The sequence below is a fragment of the Ranitomeya imitator genome, chromosome 7 (assembly GCF_032444005.1).
Source record: "Ranitomeya imitator isolate aRanImi1 chromosome 7, aRanImi1.pri, whole genome shotgun sequence".
Classification (NCBI taxonomy): domain Eukaryota; kingdom Metazoa; phylum Chordata; class Amphibia; order Anura; family Dendrobatidae; genus Ranitomeya; species Ranitomeya imitator.
Window position 1 is genome coordinate 153,230,751 of NC_091288.1, and position 23,961 is coordinate 153,254,711.

The 23,961-nt window shown below is 45.2% G+C and overlaps 1 protein-coding gene across 1 annotated transcript in view; it reads right to left on the reverse strand.

Annotated features, from left to right (window-relative positions):
- Positions 1 to 808: 808 nt before the first annotated feature.
- Positions 809 to 23,961, reverse strand: part of KPNA7 (karyopherin subunit alpha 7) — a 60,206-nt gene continuing 37,053 nt past the window's right edge. Inside the window, exons 2-11 of the mRNA XM_069733912.1 lie at positions 23,167 to 23,249; positions 21,829 to 21,963; positions 21,536 to 21,621; positions 20,668 to 20,936; positions 16,728 to 16,810; positions 14,947 to 15,210; positions 14,538 to 14,771; positions 13,820 to 14,002; positions 13,266 to 13,415; positions 809 to 996 (exon numbers count right to left, since the gene is read on the reverse strand). Coding sequence (XP_069590013.1) covers positions 901 to 996; positions 13,266 to 13,415; positions 13,820 to 14,002; positions 14,538 to 14,771; positions 14,947 to 15,210; positions 16,728 to 16,810; positions 20,668 to 20,936; positions 21,536 to 21,621; positions 21,829 to 21,963; positions 23,167 to 23,249 — 1,583 coding nt within the window. The 3' untranslated portion in view covers positions 809 to 900. The remainder of the gene's footprint in view (positions 997 to 13,265; positions 13,416 to 13,819; positions 14,003 to 14,537; positions 14,772 to 14,946; positions 15,211 to 16,727; positions 16,811 to 20,667; positions 20,937 to 21,535; positions 21,622 to 21,828; positions 21,964 to 23,166; positions 23,250 to 23,961) is intronic.

A 23,961-nucleotide genomic window follows, 5' to 3' on the forward strand; every position in this document is an offset into this window, starting at 1 on the left:
GCAGCGTCGGTCCACTCTGACGAGAACCACAGGTGGCGTGTCAAACCATTACAAAATCCCTTAAAAGACTATTCCTCTTTAGTTTGGCGCCTAGGACCACAGACCCGGTCGCAGCCACCATGACATCCCCTTAAGTGTACAGATGATTGGCCTCGGGGAGACCAAAACATCCAACACCGCGGAGACACCATCACGTGTTTCTCAACGCAGTGATTCCAGAACACTGCCCCCATCCCTTATGGGAAATATGCAGATGCATGTAAAGAAGCTGCGGAGACACCATCACGTGTTTCTCGACGCAAGCAGTGAATAGCCAGGCTGTCTGTGGATGGATACCATGCTTGGCATAGGTGGCTTTCCTTCATAGGATGCTGCCCTTCCCGTGGTTGTTCCTTCCCGGGGAAAGGCCTGGCTATTCACTGCTTGCGTCGAGAAACACGTGATGGTGTCTCCGCAGCTTCTTTACATGCATCCCCTTAAGTGTCACCGGACCTGGTACCGAGTATTCCCGTTCCAAACACGTTCTAATGTACCTTACAGAGAACACTACAGGCATTTATATCCCAACTTGCCTTCATAGAACTTGAAATTCTGGCCAATGTAAAGATCAGTTGACAGTTTGCCTAGAGGCTTCTTATTGCTAAGTTTGCAGTAGTACCCTAGCAATCTTCCAGGCTTGGATTACAGCCCGTCTACAGGGCACAAGGAGTGGATGTATGAAGGGTGCAACTTACACTAGAGGGTTTACCAGACAGCCGAATGCCCATAAGCCTTCTCTTCAGCCTCAGAAACAAATGGAAAAAAAATTAGCCAAATGCTAGAATTTTATTTACTTCAGATACAAATAAGCCTTTTTTATTTTTACAAATTTTTGTACACTTTAGTCAAGCATCACAAATATTAGAAGTTGAAAGCCTGTTTCTGCCCACTCGGGGCTTGGAATGTGTAAGTGTCTGTTGTAGCTTCCGGTTCCAATGCTGCCATGTCATCAGCCTCCTGGATCACAAGAAATTATAGAAGAGAACCAGGTTAAATATATGAGCTGCATTAAAGGACAGTACAGCCAGTGTTACCATGATGTTAGAAATCATTTAAAAAAAAAAAAAAAAAAAAAAAAAAGCACACCTCATGAAAGTTATCTAAATTGCTGAAAAAAAAAAAAAAAAGGTTTGCCCAAATCATGGAACAAGACAAAGGAGGCACATGTCCATGTTAAAAACAACTGTGCACTATAATCAAATACATCATGTTGTATAAAAAGGAACAAGCTGCTGGATGTTCGTGACACATAAAATGGCCAGTTAAGTGTAATGTATGGTTCTTCTTGGCTATGCAAGCGGTTTAAAAAATGACATCAATAGTTGTAGGTGCATGGGTTAGACCCAATTATGCAGGCCATTAACCCCACATGAATGCATTGGTATATCCATGCACATGCTCATAAGGTTTATAACCTTTTAAAATGTATAATATTAACGCATTCATGTGACGGTATATCCATGCGGCCAAGACCCGAAAAATAAAAAAATGCAGATTTTGCTTGCAGCAAACACGCAGCATGTACTAGAAGTACAAGGCTATGTTCACATGTTGCATTTTTGCTGCAAGCAAAACCTGTATTTAAGATCTAAAAGTTCAGCTCTTCCTCCACCACAGAAGAATCTTTTTTTTTTTTTTTTTTTTTTTGGGCGGGGGAGTTTTGGGGGGAGAAGAAGGGCAAACAAACATTTAGTGGAAAAACATGTTTTGGGAAATAAATCACTTACTGGTAACGGGGTTTTCCAGAACCCGTGACCGCATCATGTGGTGGTGGTGGGGGGGGCTGGGGAAGGGAAGATCCGCCCACCATGGACAGGAAACTTACAGGTCAAAAAAAAGGGCAGCACTTTTCCCCTCAACAGTTGGATTACAGAGCATGGGAGCACCTCCAATGGTTATTACAAATTAAAAAAAAACAAAAAACAAAACACACTTAAGGTGTGGAATTATCACTAGTGAAACAAGTGTTCACCCAATCATAACGGCTAGGAATATAAGGGTGCAGTCATTGGTCCAGAAAAATCCTGTTAATGGTAAGTAACCAAGACTATCAATTACCCATGACAGCACCATGAGAGAATTATAGAGAAATAAGAATTCAGGGATCAACCAGTCTGGTGCACCCTTCTCCCAGAGGTGGGATCGGAAGTTGCACCCATATCCAATTTATAATGCCTATAGAAGGTTTAAGAGGACCAGGCTGTAGCCTTACAAATCTCTATGGAGAGGTCCGATCTTTTCGCCCAGGAGGTTGCCACTACCTTCCGTGACTGCTTGCCACTCCACCTAGCAATTGTGAGTATTGAGGTTTTAAGCCTTTTCCTGGAACCCTAGAAGGACACCAACAATGAGCTATCCTTTCTCCAGCAGACAGGTATCTGACTACACAGCTTTTAAACATCCAAGGTATGAAGTCAATCTCCTGGTTTCTTGGATTAGAACAAAAAGGAAGGACAATCTCTTGAAGTCTTTGGAACTGGGATGCTACTTTGGGAAGGTAGGGGTCTGGCTTAAAGATTACTCAGTCATCAAAAATTGGAGTAAAAGGTGGAGCTATAGAAAGCCTGTATATCAGATTCTTCTGGCAGATGTTAAAGCTACCAACAGGGCTGTTTTAAAAAAAAAGGAATAATTCTGTTAACCTGCAGATTAATTCCATATCTGCACTTTAATAGTGTTATAATGCTGTCCCGCACCTGCATGCAGTGGGGAGTAAAGTATATTTATCCTCCCTGCCAGCATTTTTCATTCAGTCACAGAGGCAGAGGTGGCGCTGGTTCAGTCACGCTCTAACCACACCCCCAGCCCTGACTTACACTGGCTCAGAGCGGTGACCGAAACGGTGCTGCCCCGCCCCTATGACTGAATGCTGGCAGGGAGAATAAAAGATCACTTTCTCCCCGCTGCATTCAACTGTGAGCAGGCACCGGACAGCATCATAATGCTGCTAACCTGCAGATTAACAGCATTATTCTTGGCGACAGGTTCTCTTAAGTGAAAGAATCCTAAGGGGTTGAGATTCTATGGGCTCAATAGGTACGTCCGTTAAGGCTATCAGGACCAAAAATATTCAGAGTGCCATAGGGCCAATTTTACTTCAGAAATGGGCCTAGGTCTCAATGATTCTTCAATAAGCCATGGTACAAAATAATACCCAAATCAATGCTGTACAGAGCCCCAAGATCCACCATCATCTTTTAGGGTACTGGTGGATAAACTAAATAGAGACCCTTTTGTAAAAATTCCAGAATGCTTCCCATATCCTCGACTCTGAAAAGGATAAAAACTCTCCATGTTCTAGCATATATTCTGTTTGTGACTGCCTTCCTGCTTTGAAGTGGTGCGGAGATGAGATTTGGCTGTTGGGGGGTTGCTAAGAGGTACCCGCTTTCCTTTAAGAGTGCCCTTTCAAATTCCACAGTTCAGTGGAAGCTGGCTGGTTGTGGATGATTCACTGGCCCTTGAGAAAAAGGAGTTGTCGGAATCTAAACTGATGGATTGGACAAACACTATCCTTAGGCATGTGAACCATTGTCTTTTGTGCCAAAAGGGGGCAGTCAATGATTTTTGCCCCATCTTCCCCCATTTCTCTTATGACTAGAAGAATCAGGGATACTGGAGGAAAGCTGTATGCCAGGCTGAAATCCCATGGAGCCAGGAAGGCATCTACCACTAGGGGAGGGGTTGATCTTTCCTGGGGTCCAGGGAACAATTCCTTCACCTTTTGGTTTAGTCTGTTAGCAAAAAAAGTTTATGACTTTGCAGGACCAACTAGGATTCTAATATCAATCCAGATCTAACCAGGCAGAGTATCCAGCTACTGGCCAAAATTCACTCCCAAGCAGGGAAGGAGGATGAATGCCTTTCCCCCTACCTGGGTCAGGAGTCATTGGCCAGATTCCTGGCCTCTTGGGAAGAGGTTCCGCACATTAGGCTTCTACTTTTCCTTCTGTGATTTTCCAAATTTATCCTGCTTCTGGGGAGGCTTCTTCATACAAACTTTTCTGAAGGATAGTCTGTAGGCAGGATTAGATAGACTAGGGAATCCTTTTTGGCATCCCCTGCTTTCAAGAATTTTGCCCAGGGCTGGGCTAAACTGTCGTCTCGATCTGGCCTCAGTGTCCCTCAACCAGCATTTCAACTACAATGCCCTATGGGCTGCTTTGGGAAGGGCAGCCGACATTGCTGCCAGCCTTAGAGTCAGCAGAAGCATCTGATCGGAAAGCCGCTGCTGATGTCCCTAGCCACTCAGTCCTTTAACTGGGATTCCAGTACACGTTGCCGCTACTGCCGGTTTCAGGACCTCTGCTGATGTATCGCACGTACACCTATAAAAAAAAAAAAAAAAAAAAAAAGTGTCCACTTTCCTGTTGACATCCCTCAATATCCCCATGTCAGAGGGCAGAGAAGATTTCCTGGAGGTCTTTGTAATGGCCACACCCAGTTTAGGGGCTGTGTCCTATAATGATAAAGGCTCAAAAGGGATATTAGTGTTATGAAGAATGGGGGGAGGGGGACCGCTCTTCTCAGGTTTTTCCTGTACTAAAACCTGGATCCTTTCATTTAACAAAGGATTGACACCATTACTGATCTAGGTCCCGGAACATGAGATCCTGCACTGATGTTTCTGGCCTAGCATCCACAATGGGCATTGTGGATCTGACTGCATTAACCTGCCTGTCCACTTCAAGCAGAACACTGATGCCCCGAGCAGCTATCTGAAGAGCGGCATCGTCAGTGGTCCTCATAATCTGATTTAGAGGAAGTATCCAACACTTGGGAAACTTTCCTAACCCCTATCCTTCCTTTGGGAGATAGCACTCCTGTTTCCTAGAGTCCAGAATTAAACCCAGGATTTATTGTACTTGGCTCCAGCCTTGACTTATTCAGGCTTAGAAACCAGCCCAGGTCTACTAGGGTATCCATAACGGTCCAGCTGCTCTCTGCAGTGTCGAGCCGCTTGCCATAAAAAAAAAAAAAAAAATGATAATTACTTACGGGTAATTTGATTTTCCAGAACCATGACAGTGCCGCACGTGAGAGATGGCATCCACCCCCAGGAACAGGAAACCTGTAGCAGAGATATGAGAATGGGGCGGCCCCTCTCTCCTCAGTTTGTTTCCAGAGTATGGAAGATGACCGCTTTGTTAGTACACCGTTATGTATCATTTACATTTGTATAATCTTTCGTTAGCTTCTGTCTGCACATATATTTTGCATATATACATTTACTTATATACAATAAGTTCTTTTTTTTTTTTTTTTGTTAAATCACACAACCATCACCAAGATAGGGCGGAAAATAATGCGGCGCTGTCATGGTTCTGGAAAATCAAATTACCCGTAAGTAATTATCATTTTTCCCTTCACCATGACAGCACCGCACGTGAGAGGAAGAAATAGAAGATTCCTAGGGTGGGACGACAGCAGACAACACCTTTCTCCCAAAAGACAAGTCTGATTGACCTAAGTCTAACCTATAATGTCGGAAGAAGGTAGAGGGTGATGACCATACTGCCGCTTTACAAATCTGTTCTATCGAGGCGTTTGCCCTTTCCGCCCAGGAAGTGGCTATAGCACGCGTGGAGTGAGCCGTAACACCCTGTGGGGGAACTTGACCAGAAAAAGATTACGAAAGTGAAATAGCCGTACGCAACCACCGTGCAATAGTTGCCTTTGAGGCCTTTTTTCCCCTGTTTGTCCCCTGAAAGGTGACAAAAAGGGCCGATGACTGACGCCAAGATTTTGTGGCCTCTAAGTATTGAAGGAGGCAGCGTCTGACATTGAGACAATGGAAAGTTGTTTCCCCCTGGGATTTTGGTTGGGAACAAAAAGAGGGCAGAATAATTTCCTGGTCTCTATGAAATTTAGAATTGACCTTCGGAAGAAAGGCAGGGTCGGCTTTAATAACTACTTTGTCATCATGGAAAGTAGTGTAAGGAGGGTTCACCGACATAGCTTGTAACTCACAAGTACGGCGGGCAGACGTTAAGGCAACTAGGAGAACCGTTTTTAGAGTCAAGGATTTTATTGATATAGAATCAAGAGGTTCAAAGGGGGAAACGGTTAGGGCCTTTAAAACTAAATTTAAATCCCAGGGAGCTACCTTAGGTATTAATTTTGAGGGTCTGGAAGTAAAGGAGGCTCGAATGAACCTATAGACCCAAGGGTGGTCAGCCAGTTTATGATCAAATAGTGCACCAAGGGCAGAGACTTGCACCTTTAAGGTGCTAGTAGACAGACCTTTTTCCAACCCTTTTTGGAGAAATTCAAGGATTTCCTTTACCGGGACCTGTTGACCAGAGTTCGACAACTGTCGCCCCGAGAAATCTAGGAATTTTTGCCAGATTTTCTGGTATTTGTCTGAGGTGACTTTTTTTCTGCTAGCGAGCAATGTGGTCACCAAAGGGCTTGAGAATCCTTTTGCTAACAGAAGTCCCCTTTCAAGTTCCAGGCGGTGAGATGCAACCTGTGAACTTGGGGATGTTGAACTGGCCCTTGGTACAGGAGATCCGGGGCATCCGGAAAGATCCACGGGTCCGAGAGACATGCGCCTGAGCCACGTGAACCATGCTCTTTTCGGCCAAAAGGGAGCTATGAGGATTACTCGTGCTTTGTCTTCCCGAATTTTCCTGAGGACTGTCGGGATTAATGGTATTGGGGGGAATGCGTATGCTAGATGGAAGTTCCACCGATATAGGAACGCGTCTACCCCCTCCGGGTGTTCTCTTGGGTTCAGAGAATAGAACCTCTTCACCTTCCGATTTTGTTTTGTGGCGAACAGGTCTGTCTGGAACGCCCCAGCTGGCACATATTTTCCCAAATACCCGCTGGTTCAGGGACCACTCCCCCTGATGTAACGTGTGACGGCTTAAGTAGTCGGCTACTTGATTCTCTGATCCTTTCAAGTATGTTCCGGTTAGTGAAAGAAGGTTGTTTTCGGCCCATATAAAAAGTTTTGGCCTCTGCCATAAGGGATGTTGATCTTGTGCCCCCTTGGCGGTTTATATAAGCTATCGTTGTGTTGTTGTCGGACAACACCACCACATGTCTTCCCAGAATCCTTTTTCCTATATGAAGAAGTGCTAGTCTTACCGCAGACAATTCTTTTAGATTGGAGGACGCTGTTGTCATTGGGCTCCCCCATTGACCCTGTAGGACCTGATCTCCTAAGTGTGCCCCCCAACCCCACGGACTCGCATCGGTAGTAATGACCACTGGATCTCGTACTGACCATGGCACTGCGTTGGTTAGATTTTCTGTTTTCAGCCACCACTCTAGTGAGTTTTGAACCTTTGGTGATAGAAGAATCTTCCGATTCAGATTGTATGGATTTCTTTCTTGTTCGGCTAGTATCTGCCATTGTAACTCTCGTGTGTGGCTTTGTGCCCATTGCGTTGCTGGAATTGTTGCCGTTAGGACTCCTAAGTGACATTGCATTCCTCAGAGAGATAGTCTGTTGTAGTTGGAATGACTGTACTCTCTGCTGAATAGATTGAACTTTCCTCTGTGGGAGGACACACTCCTGCTTGACTGAGTCTAACACGATTCCGAGGAATTCTTGAGTTTGAGTTGGGACAAGCCTTGATTTTTTCAGGTTTATCATCCATCCTAAACTGGTCAGTACCTCCAGTACTCTTGCGGCCGCCTTTTCGCAACTTTTTGTTTTTTGCTATTATCAAAAAAATCGTCCAAATAGGGTACCAACATTATGTCTTCTTTCCTGACAAAAGATGCTACTTCGGAAATAACTTTTGTGAATATACGGGGCGCTATGGCTACCCCAAAAGGAAGACATTGATATTGTAGATGGACAGGGGGTTTTCCCAGATTTACCACTAATCTTAGATATTGTTGGTGTTGGACAGCGATTGGCACATGGTAGTAAGCGTCTGTAAGATCGATCACCACCATGTAACAGTTTGGGTCGAGTACTTTTACTGCAGTCTTTAAAGTTTCCATCTTGAATTTGTCTATTTGAATGTAATGGTTTAGGGCTTTTAGGTTGAATATTACTCTCAGCGAGCCGTCTGGTTTTGGTGTTAGAAATAAAGTGCTGTAGAACCCTTTCCCTATCTCTCGATGGGGTACTTCTACTAACACTTCTTTTTGCATGAGGAGATAAATTTCTCTTTCTAATATGGCCTGATTTTTTCCCCCCACCTGGGTCATTTTTACACGATTTGGTGGGAGGTTGGAGAACTTGAACCTCAGACCCTCTGACAACAAATTTGTTATCCATTGAGAAGCCGGCAGCGCTGCCCAATGATGGACAAACCGCCGGAGTCTTCCCCCCCACCGGAATGCTGGCGTCACTGACTTTTGGGATCAGGCTTGGGGGGAGGTTTGTTGAAAAGGAATCCCCTTTCCTTTCGCTCTCTCCAGGGTCTGCCTCGACTAGACCTGTCATCTGATCGGCCGCGGGTCCCTCTATATCCACCACGAAAGGACGAACGAGAGGTATCCCATCGGCGCCTGGGAAAGGAAGGAGGTGGAAACCGCTTCTTTGTCCGACGCCTTCTCAAGGATCTCGTCTAGAGCTTTGCCAAACAGGTATTGCCCTTCACAGGGTACTCCACAGAGTTTGACCTTTGATTGGAAGTCAGCCGTCCAATTTTTCAGCCATAATGTTCTCCTTCCTGAAATTGGATAACGCACACACACGTGCGGCACTTCTAACTGAATCTATCGAGGCGTCTGCTAGGAATCTTGCGGCGCCTTGTAGAGAGGGTAATGCTTCCAGAAGCCTCTCTCTTGGGCATTTGTTTTTGATTTGGTCACTTAACTCCTCTAACCACTTGACCATAGCACGTGCCGTGCAAGTGGCAGCAACCCCGGGTTTAAATGACCATGTCGCTGCTTCCCAAGCCGACTTTAGAAAAGCATCTGCTTTTTTGTCGAGGGGGTCCCTTAGGGCTCCCATGTCTTCAAATGGTAACGCAACCCCTTTAGAGGCGCTAGCGATGGCTGCGTCTAGTTTAGGAGCCTTATCCCACTTTTCACAGACTTCCTCATCAAAGGGGTACTTGCGTTTTAATGCCTGAGGGACAGACATCTTTTTATTAGGTTTTTTCCACTCACGTTTTATTAATTTGATTATGTTATCGTGGAAGGGAAAAAACTTTCGCTTCTTCTCCTCCAAGTTGCTAAACATGGTGTCTTGGATTGTCCGTGGTTCTCTAGGGGTTTCTACCCCCATAGTCGTTCTGACAAGTTTGAGCAGCTTCCCAATGTCCTCCGACTGAAAACATGGGTGGCCATATTCCTCATCTGAGGAGTCTAAATCTGAGGCATCAGAGGGGGTTAAGGCTCCCGGCTCATCCCCTGAATCTATGTCCGACCCTTGCTCACTTGTTGGGGGAGGGGAGGTCTCTTTTGTGTGATGTTTCAACTGTTCTTTAACTGTAGATTTAACTTCCTCCCGTATGATTGTTTTAATGTTTTGTAATAGGGAAGAAGATTCCTCCGCAACTGTTCTGTCGATACAGGGCTGGCAGATCTTTTTGCTGTATAGCCTAGGGAGTTTTTCTTTACATAGTGGACAGACCCTATTCTTTTGCTTGGAGGTGGCTTTCCCTTCCTATAAAACATAATGCACAGGGTATCAGTGTGTGTGTAGCTTGCCTTACAAAGGCACTCACCCCTCCAGGACCCTGGGTACCGCTGCAGCTTGAGTGTCTTCCGACATTCTGGGCGCAGGCATCAGCAGCTCCGGATCTACCGCTGGTTCGGTCATCTCCGTCTGAAGAGCAGGACCAGCGACTCCTTTCTGCTGCTCTATTATATAGAGAAGCGGTGTGCGCGCCACTGGATCAGCTTCCGCCCGGAAGTGTCCAGCACACCGGCTCCCTCGGCGTGTGACGTCACTTCCTGCGACCGGAAGTCGTCATCCTCCACTTCGGCGCCAGCGTCAGTGAAGGACACGCCCCCATATCCCCGGACCGGCCTCCTGCCCAGAGCGGTCGCCGGGGAGTCCAGCGAGGGAAAGGGATGGCGCGGACCCAGCAGCCCGACACCGGACAGCACCGCACGCGATGCCGCCGACTACGGCTGGCCCCCCACGCGGACCTCGGCCTCCGGACCGGAATCAGAGGGAGATCCCTCCGGAGGTAGGAGCTCTGCAACAGGCGTCCACCTGCAGGAACAGGAAACCAAACTGAGGAGAGAGGGGCCGCCCCATTCTTATATCTCTGCTACAGGTTTCCTGTTCCTGGGGGCGGATGCCATCTCTCACGTGCGGCGCTGTCATGGTGAAGGGAAAAAAAAAAAAAAAAAAAAAAAAAAAAAAATCACTGATGCTCTCACAGTGGGATAGATGTCGGAGGTTGGTACTTCAGGCGAGTACAACAAGCCTGGTGTGTGTCCAGCAGATTTCTGGAACCTTCCTTGGGGGCAGCAAGAGATTCAATTTCTTTGCTAGATAGGACATGGGATAACCATGGTCACACTTGGAATATTTGGGAAGATTGGAAGGCATATTTGGGTATTCGGGTGGGAAAGGTGCATTTGTTATTGTCGTTAGTGGGTCACTGTTGGAGGCAGGCTGGTCAGTCCCAAAGATGATTCTATGGCAGCTCTAGCTTTTGATTTTAAAGCGATGGGGCTTCGAGACAAGAAGTCTTCTGGTGCTTCAAAATGTTAAACAGATGCAGAAGGGGCAGGAAAGTGGCTGACTGGAGAGGTCTGATTTCTAAAGATTTATTGTTACTCAGACAGGGAGGTTCTATTTGTCAATCTCAAATGTGAGATTGCTTTTTTGGTGCATTTCATTTGGGGGAAGTTGGTTAGTCCATCCAGATGTAAGAAAGGAGGTCTTTTGAGGGAAGACATTGACATATACAGTGACAGTAGGTGTTTATCCGATTGTCCAAAACAAATACAGTGGGAGAGCAATGTAAAGTGGTGCTTTTCAAGGTCAGAGGCTCTGCGCTATGCCCAGTTCACTGTGTGAATAAGTTAGGAACAATGGTTGTCGGGTTTAGTTTCCCTTTATTGGTTCACGCTGATGGATCATTTGCTGTATTTTCAATTTATAACTGTTAAGGCGTTGTCTGGAGTTAAGGGGGTGTCAATCTCATGGTCATTCATTTAGGATTGGAGCAGCTACAGAGGCAGTCACGATGGAGCTAGGTGATGTATTGATCAAGAGGATTGGGCAATGTTTAGGTCGTACTTTATGTACATCCAGCCATGGTTAGTTTGGCTAGTTGTATTTCTCAACATGTAAGGTTTTATTTTTGTTACATAGAGAAGTCAGCTGCTCATGTGGATTACAGTACACTCATTTGGATTCTGTGCAGCTTTGCTTACAATAGAGTGCTTGGAGGGGTGCCAAATGGGCTTTGCGAGGGAAGAGGCTATACTCAGTGGATTTGGAAACGTGGTGTGGCCTGGAATAAATTCCTCATTGAGTTCCATAGTTTTGTCCAGTTGGACTGGATCCCAGATGTATTGGCAATTCATTAGGGGAGGGGGGGCCCAATGATTTATGTAGAAGACCTTGTAGTGAATTGATAAGAGACATCAAGTTTCATTTGATGAAGCCATGTGCAAGGTTTCTCAAGGTTCTCGCAATCTGGTCTGATCATTCCTAGGAAGGTTTGGTTGGAGGAGGGGGGGGGGGGGGGAGAAGGGGCGCTCTGTCAGTTGAAGGTGTTAATAAAGAGACTAAAATTGAACAGGGCAGAGTCATTTTATGGCAAGGAATGGTGCAGTGATGGTCTGTCATGTGGAGTTAGAATCGGGCAAAGGAGAATTTTGATGGATAGGATTCTTTTAAGCACCTTAGTATAGACATGTGGTGCTTTGACACAATAAGGCACAAATGTTTGATGGATGCAAAACATTTATACTTCTGACAAGGGGGAATCTCCTGAGGTTCTAGACCTCTCCCTAAGGGCAGTCTCACATGTCCAGATAATTCCGGTACCGGAATTGTCCGTGTGGCGGTGCATTTGTGGCACACATGTGCCACCCTTGTGCCCACTGGGTACCACACGCACCGTGCAGGAGACAGCGCTAAGGTTTAGCACTGTCCCCTGCATCTGGTGCTGAAGCTGCAATTCATATCGTCCCTGCAGCAGCGGTTGCTGTAGAGAAGATATGAATAATCGTGTTTAAAATAAATATCCATGAACACCCCCCCCCTCCCGCGGTTATTAAAATACTCACCCGGCTCCCTCGCTGGCTGGCGCTGCTTCCTGTCCTGGCCGCACCTTCTACTGTATGAGCGGTCACGTGGGGCCGCTCATTTACAGTAATGAATATGCGGCTCCACCCCTATGGGAGGTGGAGCTGCATATTCATGATTGTAATGGGCGGCTCCACGTGACAGCTCATACAGTAGAAGGTGCAGCCAGGACAGGAAGCAGCGCCAGCCAGCGAGGGAGCCGGGTGAGTATTTTAATAACAGCGGGGGAGGAGGGGGGGCACATGGATCTTTATTTTAAACATGATTATTCATATCTTCTCTACAGCAAACGCTGCTGCAGGGAAGATATGAATCGCGGCTTCAGCACCAGTGGGGGGGAACAGCGCTTACAGTAGCACCGTCTCCTGCACGGCACACTGACAACGTCCATGTGCGGTACGTGTTTTACACGGACCCATTGACTTTAATGGGTCCGTGTAATCTGTGCGCTCGCACGAACACTGACATGTCTCCGTGTTTGGCACACGGAGACACGGTCTGCAAAAAATCAATGACATTTGCACAGATGCATTGATTTCACTGTGTCTACGTGTGTCAGTGGCTCCGGTACGTGAGGAAACTGTCACCTCATGTACTGGAGCCACTGACGTGTGAAACCGGCCTGAGTGGAATTAAGTGGTGATAGGTGTGTATATAATCCCAGGGAAGGGATTAGAGGGCCCGTGGCCAAGTTAATTGGTCAAGTTAGTTAATAGATTCCTCCGAGCTGGTGCATAGCAGCTATAGGCAAGATTAAGACCTTAGCCAAGGTGGGCTTCTCAGACCTGTTTTATAAGTTTTAGGCTTTGAGGACCACCCCTTTAGGAGGTCATTATAAAAACAATGTTTGTTAATAAAAGGCTGATGTGGCAAATTTGATTAGTTTACGGTGTGATTATTTGATTGGGTTAAAACGGGATCGGGGAGTGTCTTCAGAAGCAGTGTTAAACTAAGCTCACATGACTCGCAAACACTCCTTTTGTCATGCTCATCTTGCAGTTTTAAAGTAATTCTGCAAAATATACAAGAACCATACCTCGCCTGAGAAGTATTTCTCTATAAGTGCTAAAGCAGCATGATAAACCATGTGGTTGTCATGTGTCTGTAGAGCTTCTATCTTCTCCAGTCCTCCCAACTCTTCTACAGCTAGGCACAGTTTGTCCAACTCACTCAGTTTCTCAGCAGCCTGCAAAAAAGTATATATATTTAATCATTCCCAAGGGATCCTGAATGTATGGGACTTTGCAACTTTATAGACATGTCATCTTTATTATGTCTTTGAGAATTATAGTGGTTAGGCCATAGAGAAGTAGAATAGGGAAGTCCAATAACAAGTTACCATGCATTTTGTGCAAAATTTACAACTTTGGCACACCATTTACTTATCCAGTGTCTTGGTAAGGAATCATTGCTTAATTAAAATGTTGCAGTTAGGAAGCGTGCACCTCCTCAAGAACTCGGCCCAACTTTCAGCTGCTATGTGCCAGTCAGTCATTGGCTGCTGTAGTTTATGGCATAAGCAGTGATTTTTTTTTCCCACATTTTGATAAATCTGAATTGATATGGGTGTCAGGCCAGGGTTAAACTTACCAGAAATATGTTGGAGATTGCATCCAAGATTACCAGGATTGTTTTGCTGTCCTTAATTGTTAGTAAGTTGAGAAGTGGTTCCAACACCCCACTATGAACCAGTTGTACTACCTGCTCCACAGTTCCCCCACTAGTGTAGTTTGTGATTGCCCACACGGCCTCCTTCTGGGCTTTAAAGTCACCCTAGGGGGGGAAGGAAAATAATCTTAATGAAATCTGTTAGTAACATTTGCCCCAAGCCATCAGAGGTCGTGCAGGAAGGGTAGTGTAACATTTCTATAGACGCCCATTATGCCGTCTTGTTCACCTTGGTGCAGAATTTTTTTTATTCATATGCAAATTCCGGGTGCATGCATGAGAACCGTCCCCACCACCACAACCTTCTGCTACTTGAGCGACAGACTCTGCAGCAAGACATCAGCTCCCCACTGTCAAGTAGCAGAGGACCACATTAATGGGGAACAACAAGCGCACCCACCAGCCAGATTTGCATACGAGTTCCTGTACAATTGAGCACCACATAGCAGTGAAATAATGCAGCGTGATATTTCCATGGATTCCCATCTCTAACAGAGTCCCTTTAAAAATAAAAATGCAAGTACCATACTATGATTTCTACCAAGACTAAATACCAGTATGCACCAGTCTAGATTTTCCTAGATCAAGCGAAGAATTCATGCTTTTCACAAACTAGGATAGCACTTGTGCCAATCTTTACCTTATTAAGAAGCTCCACCAGTGGTGGGAGGAGGCCACAAGTAATAAGTTGCTGAATTTGTGGAGCTGGACCTGCTGCAATATTACTAAGCGTCCATGCTGCCTCCCTCTGAACACTTGACTTTTGATGCCGCAGGAGCCGAGGCAAAATAGACAGGACTCCAGCATCTATAGCCACCTGGGTCTGTTTGTCTGTGCCAGTGACTATGTTCCCAACTGTACGTAGGGCTGGTGTCTGAGAAAAGTTTGAAAAAATAAAAATTAGGACACTGCATTGGTCACTTCAATGTTCCCTCAGTCTATGCAGCAATGACCCCATTATACTTGGGCTGCTCTTGCTAGGACAACTTTCTCTTATGATGATATAAACATTAATGGATACATGGATTCTGGTTAATCAGTTTACTCACCAAGATGCCGAGCTCTTCACTATTCATTAAATATATTAGTCTGTCCACAACCCCAGTCTGTACCACAACATCAATCCGGTCATTGGCACCATCAGTCAGATAGGACATCGCCCAACATGCGTCTGATAAGATGTCCCTGTCTTCATGGTACAAGAGCAGAGCCAGTGTTGGCAGGATTGCAAGAACAGCCTTCATAGGTGGATATGGGTTTTTGTTGCGACACAAGTTAGACAGGGTCCATGTAATGTTACGCAGAAAGCCAACCTAAAGATTTAAGGGCAATTAGGTTAGTGTTTAGTAGGCCGTTACCATGATCAAACCCAAATTGAGGTTGTATACTAGAAATAGACACATCAAGGCAAAGAATCTCAGAATTATAAGCAGCCCTGACAATATTACCATCCTAAGACTTACAGTGGGGGGGTTTTTTACTTCAAAACTGGCTTGGTTGCCCATAGCAATCAGAGCTCAGCTTTTTACTTGTCAATTCTAATTGTAACAAATATTCACGATGAAAACACTTGAATCTTAACTAAAACCACAATCTAAGATTTTTTTTTGGCCAGCACTGTAGATGAAATTTGCTGTTTCTCCCCCTTCCCAATTTATGTGTTCTGTAGTTTTCAATTATGGCTGGACACAGACAAGATAAGCAGTAAGTCTCATTCCAGAGGTAAACAACTTCATAGAATGTTGGAGTTGGAAGGGACCTCCAGGGTGATAGTGTCCAACCCTCTGCTCCATGAAGGATTCACTAAACCATCTCAGGCAGATGTTTGTCCATCCTCTGCTTGAAGACTTCCATTGAAGGAGAACTCACCACCTCTCGTGGCAATCTGTTCTACGCTTTGATCACCCTCACTGTCAAGAGTTTTCTAATATTTAATCTAACTTCTTACTTTAAAAATTCCACTACATCTCGTGTTTCCTTGTGCAAATGAGTCTAAGGATGGTTCCCCTATGCCAACATCCCTTCAGATATTTGTAGACAGCTATTAAGTCTCCTCAGCCTTTTTTCAAGCCCATTATTCCCAAATCCTTTAACCAATCCTCATAGGATATACTTCAGTCCGCTCACCATCTTGTAGCTCTTCCTTAAAATGTGGTGTTTAGAGATGTACACAGCATTCCAGACCAAGGAAGAGTCTGGGGGGGGGGGGGGTACGTGAGGAAACTGTCACCTCACGTACCGGAGCCACTGACGTGTGAAACCGGCCTAAGACAGCAGTCTCACATCACATTTTCTTGACTATGCATTTTAAGTTCCTGTTGCTTCAGATAAAAAGAAGAGGTTAACACAACTATCACCAATATGTATAAGCCCGTAAACTCCCGCAAATGTTCTGTGAATGGTAAGAAACGGGTGTAAGATAGTTTAGACTTAATAGAAGTAAAACAAATGGGATGGGCAGGTCAATAGGCAGAATTTAATGTCTAACCTATAAATATATTTAAAGACAAAACCCAGCACATTAACCATGCATTATGTTCTACAGCAGGTGGAGTGGAATATTTAAGGATCCTGTATAAAATGTAGTCTAGAACTCCTGCTCACACTGTTAGGAGCCTAGTGGGTGGCCCAAGTAATGGGACTTTGTTCTAGTGTGCATAAAAGATAACAGGCAGTCACCAGTCAGGACCACCCCATGGACTCAAGCATTAAACCTCCTCCCCCACAGTTATGGGTCAATCCTCAGCTGTTACATCTCCATAGCCTGCATCATTATTGCAACAGGTCCTCCAGTTAAAAAAAAAAAAAAAAGATTAACAGGGCAGCATACCGGGGTCTGTGGGGTAACCAATGCCAGAAGTGGTGGAATCACATCACACTTGATCAATGAATCTCTGTACAGTGGGCCATCACCTAGAGAGAAGTATACAGTTATGTAAAGCAAGTCTTTGCAGAATAAGAGTCCATTTTAGTCAAAGTGCTTTATGGCATAAAGTGATGAATTTCTGGGACCCAGAGGGCTCCACAACTCACATTTAGGCTGCCGTCACATTAGCAGTATTTGGTCAGTATTTTACATCAGTATTTGTAAGCAGGGCCGTATTGGGACTAAAATTCAGCCCTGGCATTTGAAGTTACACAGGCCCACTTGTCGCATTGGTGACTGTATAATATGTTTGTACACTTGTAGGTTACAAGAAGTGAGGGGGAGTATCTAACACACGCCCACTTAGTATATAGCAATGTGGGCACCATATTCCTGTAAAAAAAAAAAAAAAGTTAAATGCTCACCTTCCGTCGGCACCCCCGGATCCAGCCCAAGCGTTTACCGATGCTCCGGTCCTAAGAGTGCATTGCGGTCTCACGAGATGACATAGCGGTTTCACGAGACCGCTATGTCATCATTTCGCAAGACGCAATGCATGGACCAGTTACCGGAGCGTTGCAAGGAGCGGGAAAGGCACGGGAAGGTGAGTATATAATGATTTAATTTTGTTAATTGTTTTTAACATTAGATCTTTTTACTATAGATGCTGCATAGGCAGCATCAATAGTAAAAAGTTGGTCACACAGGGTTAATAGCAGCATTAACAGACTGCGTTACACCGCGGCATAACGCGGTCCATTAACCCTGTGTGAGCACTGACTGGAGGGGAGTATGGAGGGGGCACTGACTGGGGAGTAAGGAGCGGCCATTTTGCTGCCGGACTGTGCCAGTCACTGATTTGCCACGACCAATCAGCGACTTGGGATTTCCGTGACAGAAAGACAGAATGACAGACAAAGACTGAAGTGACCCTTAGACAATTACCATATATAGTAGACTAGATGGTGGCCCGATTCTAACGCATCGGGTATTCTAGAATACGTATTTATGTATATAGCAGCCACATAGTATATAGCACAGGCCACGTAGTATATAGCCGACAAATACTACGTAGCCTGTGCTATATACTATGTGGCTGCTATATACATACATATTGTAGAATACCCGATGCGTTAATACAGGCCACGCAATATATAACAGTGGCCACGCAGTATATAACGCTGCCCACGCAGTATAACAGTGGCCACGTAATATATAGCACAGCCCACGCAGTATATAGCAGCCACGCAGTATCTAACAGCCCACGTAGTATACAGCAGTGTGGGCATCATACCTGTTAAAAAAAAAAGTTATATACTCACCCCCTGGGATCAACCGAAGCTGCGGGGATACGCGCGCGTCTGCCGCCATCTTCCGTTCCCAGGATGCATTGCAAAATTACCCAGATGACTTAGCGGTCTCACGAGACCGCCAAGTCTTCTGGGCAATTTCGCAATGCATCGCCAGGAACGGAAGATGGCGGCAGGCACGTGCGGCTCGGCGGACTACGGAGGGTGAGAATAGTAGGTTTTGTTTTTTTATTATTTTTAACATTTTTTTTTACTATTGATGCCTCATAGGCAGCATCAATAGTAAGAAGTTGGGGACACAGGGTTAATAGCAGCGGTTACGGAGTGCGTTACCCGTGGCATAACACGGTCCGTTACTGCCGGCATTAACCCTGTGTGAGCGGTGACTGGAGGGGAATATGCGGGTGCCGGGCACTGACTGCGGGGAGTAAGTAGCAGCCATTTTCTTCCGGACTGTGCCCATCGCTGGTTTTGCCGCGACCAATCAGCGACTTGGGATTTCCATGACAGACAGGCCACGACCAATGAATATCCGTGACAGAAAGACAGACGGAAGTGACCCTTAGGCAATTACCGTATATAGAAGATATAGATAAAAACAATATATCATGAAAAATAGGAGTACAGATGTTATCAAAATGAATCAAAGGTACTTCAAGTAAAGTAATCACAGAATATACCTATAGCTGTAGGAGGCGGACCAGTGACGATGCAGAATACTGCAGGATTGCACCGCTGACATTGGCGCAGCATGTGACAAGCGCCCTATATACACACTTCCTCCAAGTGCAGTTATATTACTAGGCAGCCCCCCTCCATGGTGGTTACTCTCACCAGTTCATTGCCCTTTTATCATGGCAGCTGCTGCAATGCATTAGTATTAAGCCCTGGTGATGGTACAGCTGCCCTTTTTCTGCTGTGTTTTTCCTCACCCCCCTCCCCTCCCCCCGTCCCACACCTCTACACTGCTTGGCATGCAGAGACTCCCTCCCTGTCCCTGGTACCCGTAGTTCATCACCACAGCTCCTCGCATTAGGCACCTGATGCTGGCTCCTATTAGGGTGTTGCAGCCTCTATTGCGACACCTCACATGCCTGTCTGGCGCTGCAGGGGTTAATGAGTGCTCCTACCCCCATCCTGGTCAGGTGACCGCAGCACCCGCACACATTTTCACTGTCCTGCGGTGCCCCATCCCGGAAGGCACTGCAGTGAGTGCAGACACATCGTTCTCTGTGAGGAATTGATCATGTGATCCCCGGCCAGGTTCCAGTCCGGCTGCTGGTATTCTAATCCCGCCTACTCATGTATGTGATTGATCACATGCTCGTGAGTCGTGACATCACCGAAAGACCTTTAGCTTTATTGCAAGTTGTAACTATTTATAGTACTGACTTCCCTGACACCAATAACGGATCAAGCGGCCCACTACAGGCACCGGCCCTTCTGGCATTTGCCAGAAGTGCCCGATGGCCAGTCCGGCCCTGTTTGTAAGCCAAAATCAGGAGTGGGTGATAAATACAGAAATGGTGCATATGTTTCTATTATACTTTTCCTCTAATTGTTCCACTCCTGGTTTTGGCTTACAAATACTGATGTAAAATACTGACCAAATACTGCTAGTGTGACAGCAGCCTCAGGCTGTGAATATCCAGCAACTTGCACAAAACAAGATTAGGATAGCATACGCACGTTGCAAGTCACAACTAATGCAAGTTACCATAAGTGAAGACCCAACCATTCTAGATTTTTTTTTTTTTTTTTTTTTTTTTTAAGGACTGTCATATTTGGCCAGGTATATACATCTGCTGCAGTCAGCATTTTACCATTCAAATAAAAATGAAGACAGCGCCTCATGCGTTGGTGAAAAATCGCAGTTCCTTTATTCTGCCCTCTGTGGCGACGTTTCGATCCACATGATCTTTTTCAAGCACATGATCTTGAAAAAGATAGTGTAGATCGAAATGTCGCCATAGAGGGCAAAATAAAGGAACTGATTTTTCACCAACGCATGAGGCGCTGTCTTCATTTTTTTTTTTTTTTTTTATTTGAATGTTTTCCGGGAAGGACTCTCTGGAATTGACGTGCGCCTCTTGTGGGTAATAGTTAACCCTCTATTTACTATGAGGTGCTGTGAATGGTTTATTTCTTAGCATTTTACCATTGACTTAGCTACAACATTTTCTTGTCCAGGATTAGTCCATCACAGTTTTCCAGGACTGAAATACCAGCCCAAAGGTTCTAGGTCATGGAGGCTTATCCCCAGTCACATCAGTGGAGCTCAGCTGCAATACCAAATACAGACAGACTTTGCAGAATTTTACAAAAAGTTTTTTTTATCCTGAACCACAACTTCAATGCATTGCATTGAGAAGCAGAGCCAAATAGATACTTCTATAATAGCAAGCAATGATAAGTATTGGTGAGGTGTAAGGTTACCTTCCCAATAGACAGCAATCTCACTAGTTGCCTATTCATGGCTGAATATAGCAGTGATAAATATATATATATATATTTTTTTTTTTTTTTCTCCATCTCAAGTTAGGCCACTACATTGTCCTATCACAGAAGTTAGGCATCGGTTCTCCACATCTTACCTGCAATGTTTCCTAAAGCCCAGACTGCCTGTTCACTAATTTGCATGTGTGGTGAGGATATCAGAGCTATGAAAGCAGGAACTGCTCCTCCATCGACCACTGCTTTTGTTTGCTCGGAGGTGCCAGAAGCAATATTTGTAAGGGCCCAAGCAGCTTCAAACTGCAATGTGCTGTTATCATGGTAGCCCAAGAAGTCCACCAGCTTTGGGATTATCCCAGCTTCAATAATGTCATTTAGTGGAGGATTCCTCTCCCGGGACAGCATTTTCCTGCAACAGCAAGTAAAGAAGCCAAACATTAGGCCATGGCTATACAGCAACTTTGGCTGGGAGAAGTCACGTGCAAGTAAGGTTCGATAGAAGTCCCAGCTCAATACAAGCAATTGTGACCCAAGCGTACAGCAACAAGTAAATTTAAAGGAAAAAAAAAAAAAAAAATGAGGTTGGACGTGTGCCTTGGTTGGTGGACACGATGCAGTACCCTTAGTGCTCGCTCATATGAGCAAACTAATTGGACTGGTGCAATCTGGAAGAAAAAATAAATAAAAATATGGAAAGACCAGTATACTCTGCACTTGGGCTCCGATTCTCTCATGCCAAAGGATTGTAAAAGAGCACCAACACTCGGCTCACGCTCGCAGCAGGGCATTATTAACATATTGCATGTGAAGCCCTTACATCGGATGCCATGTGCTAGTGGGACTACGGCCCTAGGGATGAAATGCAACTCTATACATTTGTATTGTGCCATGATGTAGCGGCGGCACAAAGCGCACCCAAGTCACACACCAAGTGTCTCCTTACACTGAACTGCCATGTGTAAGGGTTATGGAGTGTCACCCCCTTCCTCTATGCCAAGGCCCTGTTACCTTGCAGACTGGGTGCACTTCAGCTCAAGATCTGGGTTTCCAGAGTGAATTCCTTCAACTATCTCATCCAAGGAAAGGGGTGTCAACTAAGGTGGGGGAAACAAACAAGGCCCATTAGTGTGTGTAAGAACACATGTGAATTACCACATTAACTTGCATTGGTCAGTATGCCGTCTACTTTGCACAATGACCCATCCCATGCTCACAGGAATGAGACCTATGGCAGCAGAGGAACGTTTTGCCTGTATAGTACAACGTATGCGATTATTACAGGTAGCGGAGAATCCTACCACCTGCTGACTTTTCTGTTCAGGAGAGAGGTCCCCATCTTCTGGAAATGAAGTCACATTTCGTCTCTTAAGGATCTGGTCGTCTTTCTTCGCCTTCCTGAGTTCCACATTGACTTCAACTCTTCGGCGTCTTCGCTCCTACAATAAGACGCCGTGTTGTCAAATTACCAGTTTGACGTAGAGTCGTTACCAATAAACAGCGGCTAGTTGGAAAATTTATATGACATCATGGCTTCAGCCAAAAACTTATATAAACCCTCCCAACCTAATGAGCCATCAGCTAGCTCTGCCACCACTGTACATTCCCAAGGTGCCATATGGCAGGACCGGTCCTGCTGTCCAATCCTGTACATCCATGAGCATGCAGTCAGTGGGTGGACTATTGTATGCCATGCTTGGTACCCATACATGAAGGCATGTATTCCGAGTATATACAGCATTGTTAAGAGACTGCCATGTCCAATATTGCAAAACCTGTAGGTGGAATGGTGCACTGTGGGGCTCTCTAACTCTTAAATGCAATTTTCTGCAGAACATGTGGAATGGAAAAACAAACAATATTTACAGGGGCTATGTGCTCAGGTTATCCTCAGTTTGGGATACAGACTCCCTTTCAGATATTAGGCATAGGGACTACAGAATGGTGGCATGAGAAGGCCAGTTTCTAGGGTTGGGCATCCATGTTTAAAGTGGTAGCCTGACCATTTTGACAAACCTTAGAGAGCAGACAGATTGTCGCACGGGTGATAATGGACATACTGTACAAGACTCTTGTCTGTTCTGGGTTAAGTTCCTAATGCTGCGTATTTCCGCTGAGCAAAAATCAGAGCATTATAGTTCCTGCGGAGTATGCATCTTTATGGTGTACTCTCACCAGAGTCTCATGTAACCCATAAATGATCGATAAAGTGGTCCAAGCCAAATACTAGAAGTAGGAGAAACAAAGCAGCTTTATTTAGCACACGACACACCAAAGAAACCACAGCATCAAAAGCCAGGATGAAAGCACCGCCGAATAATCAGGGAGAGGAGATTACTGTACCTTAGAACGGGGAATACCACGATCAGCGATAGGGATGTATGCACAGGCAAGAAACAAGGGCAGACCAGTTGATGCCTTTACCAATTTCGTAAGCGTATTACTACATGTCAATAGAAGCAGCGGAGGGTTTTCATTTTGCCTTTTACAGGCATTTTTTGACCACTCGGTCAGAGGAGGAAGCAGTTTCAGCTGTAAAGGCTACACAGCCAAAAACCTGTAGAAACCCTTCCATGGATAATACTCCAATATAATTGTTCCTCCAGCAGACAGTGACAGGAGGACAGACGCTGTATACTCACCACTGTGTCTTTACCCTTGTTCTTAAATTTCTTCATACGATCATCAGAGTCATTTGTAGGCGGCATCTTATTAGTCACCTGTACTATAGAAGGAAAAAAAGAAAAAAAAAAAAGTGTATATTAGACACTATTCTAATGCAGATATCTGCAGCCATGTATACAGCTTAGTTCTCATTGGGATTACTCAGTGCTTTATAGAAGAAATACTGGACTGTTAAAGGGAATCGGTCACCCCTTTTTTTTAGATTTGAAATAAAATTATTACTACTATTATTTATTGTTTATAAATATGGTTCAATTGTGCCTGAGCTCTGCTTTACATCAGTACTTTTCATATCCCCCGATTCCCAATCTTTGCTTATAAAATACCTTTGTATTCTCTCCATTTTTGTATGTAAATTACCCTGGTCCAATGGGTGGGGCCTATTCACCATCTCTCCCCCCGCTCCTTGGCGTGCTTGAGGTAACGAGATCCGTGAATAGCACAGATCCCGTACAGTTTCTGCACGTGCGCATTGAATTGGGCTCTCGCGCCTGCGCAGTATGCTTTGCCCAACTGTGGTCAAAGTAGAAAAAAAAAAAAAAACCACTATTGCGCATGCGCCCGCATTTTTCATTACATTCTATGCCCCCTTGCATGGCAAGACAGGCCAATTCAATGCGCACATGCAGAAACTTTACGGGATCTGTGCTATTCACAGATCTTGTTACGTCAAGCACGCCGAGGAGCAGGGGGAGAGACGGCAAATAGGCCCTGCCCATCAGACTGGGGGTAACAAAAATGGAAAGATTACA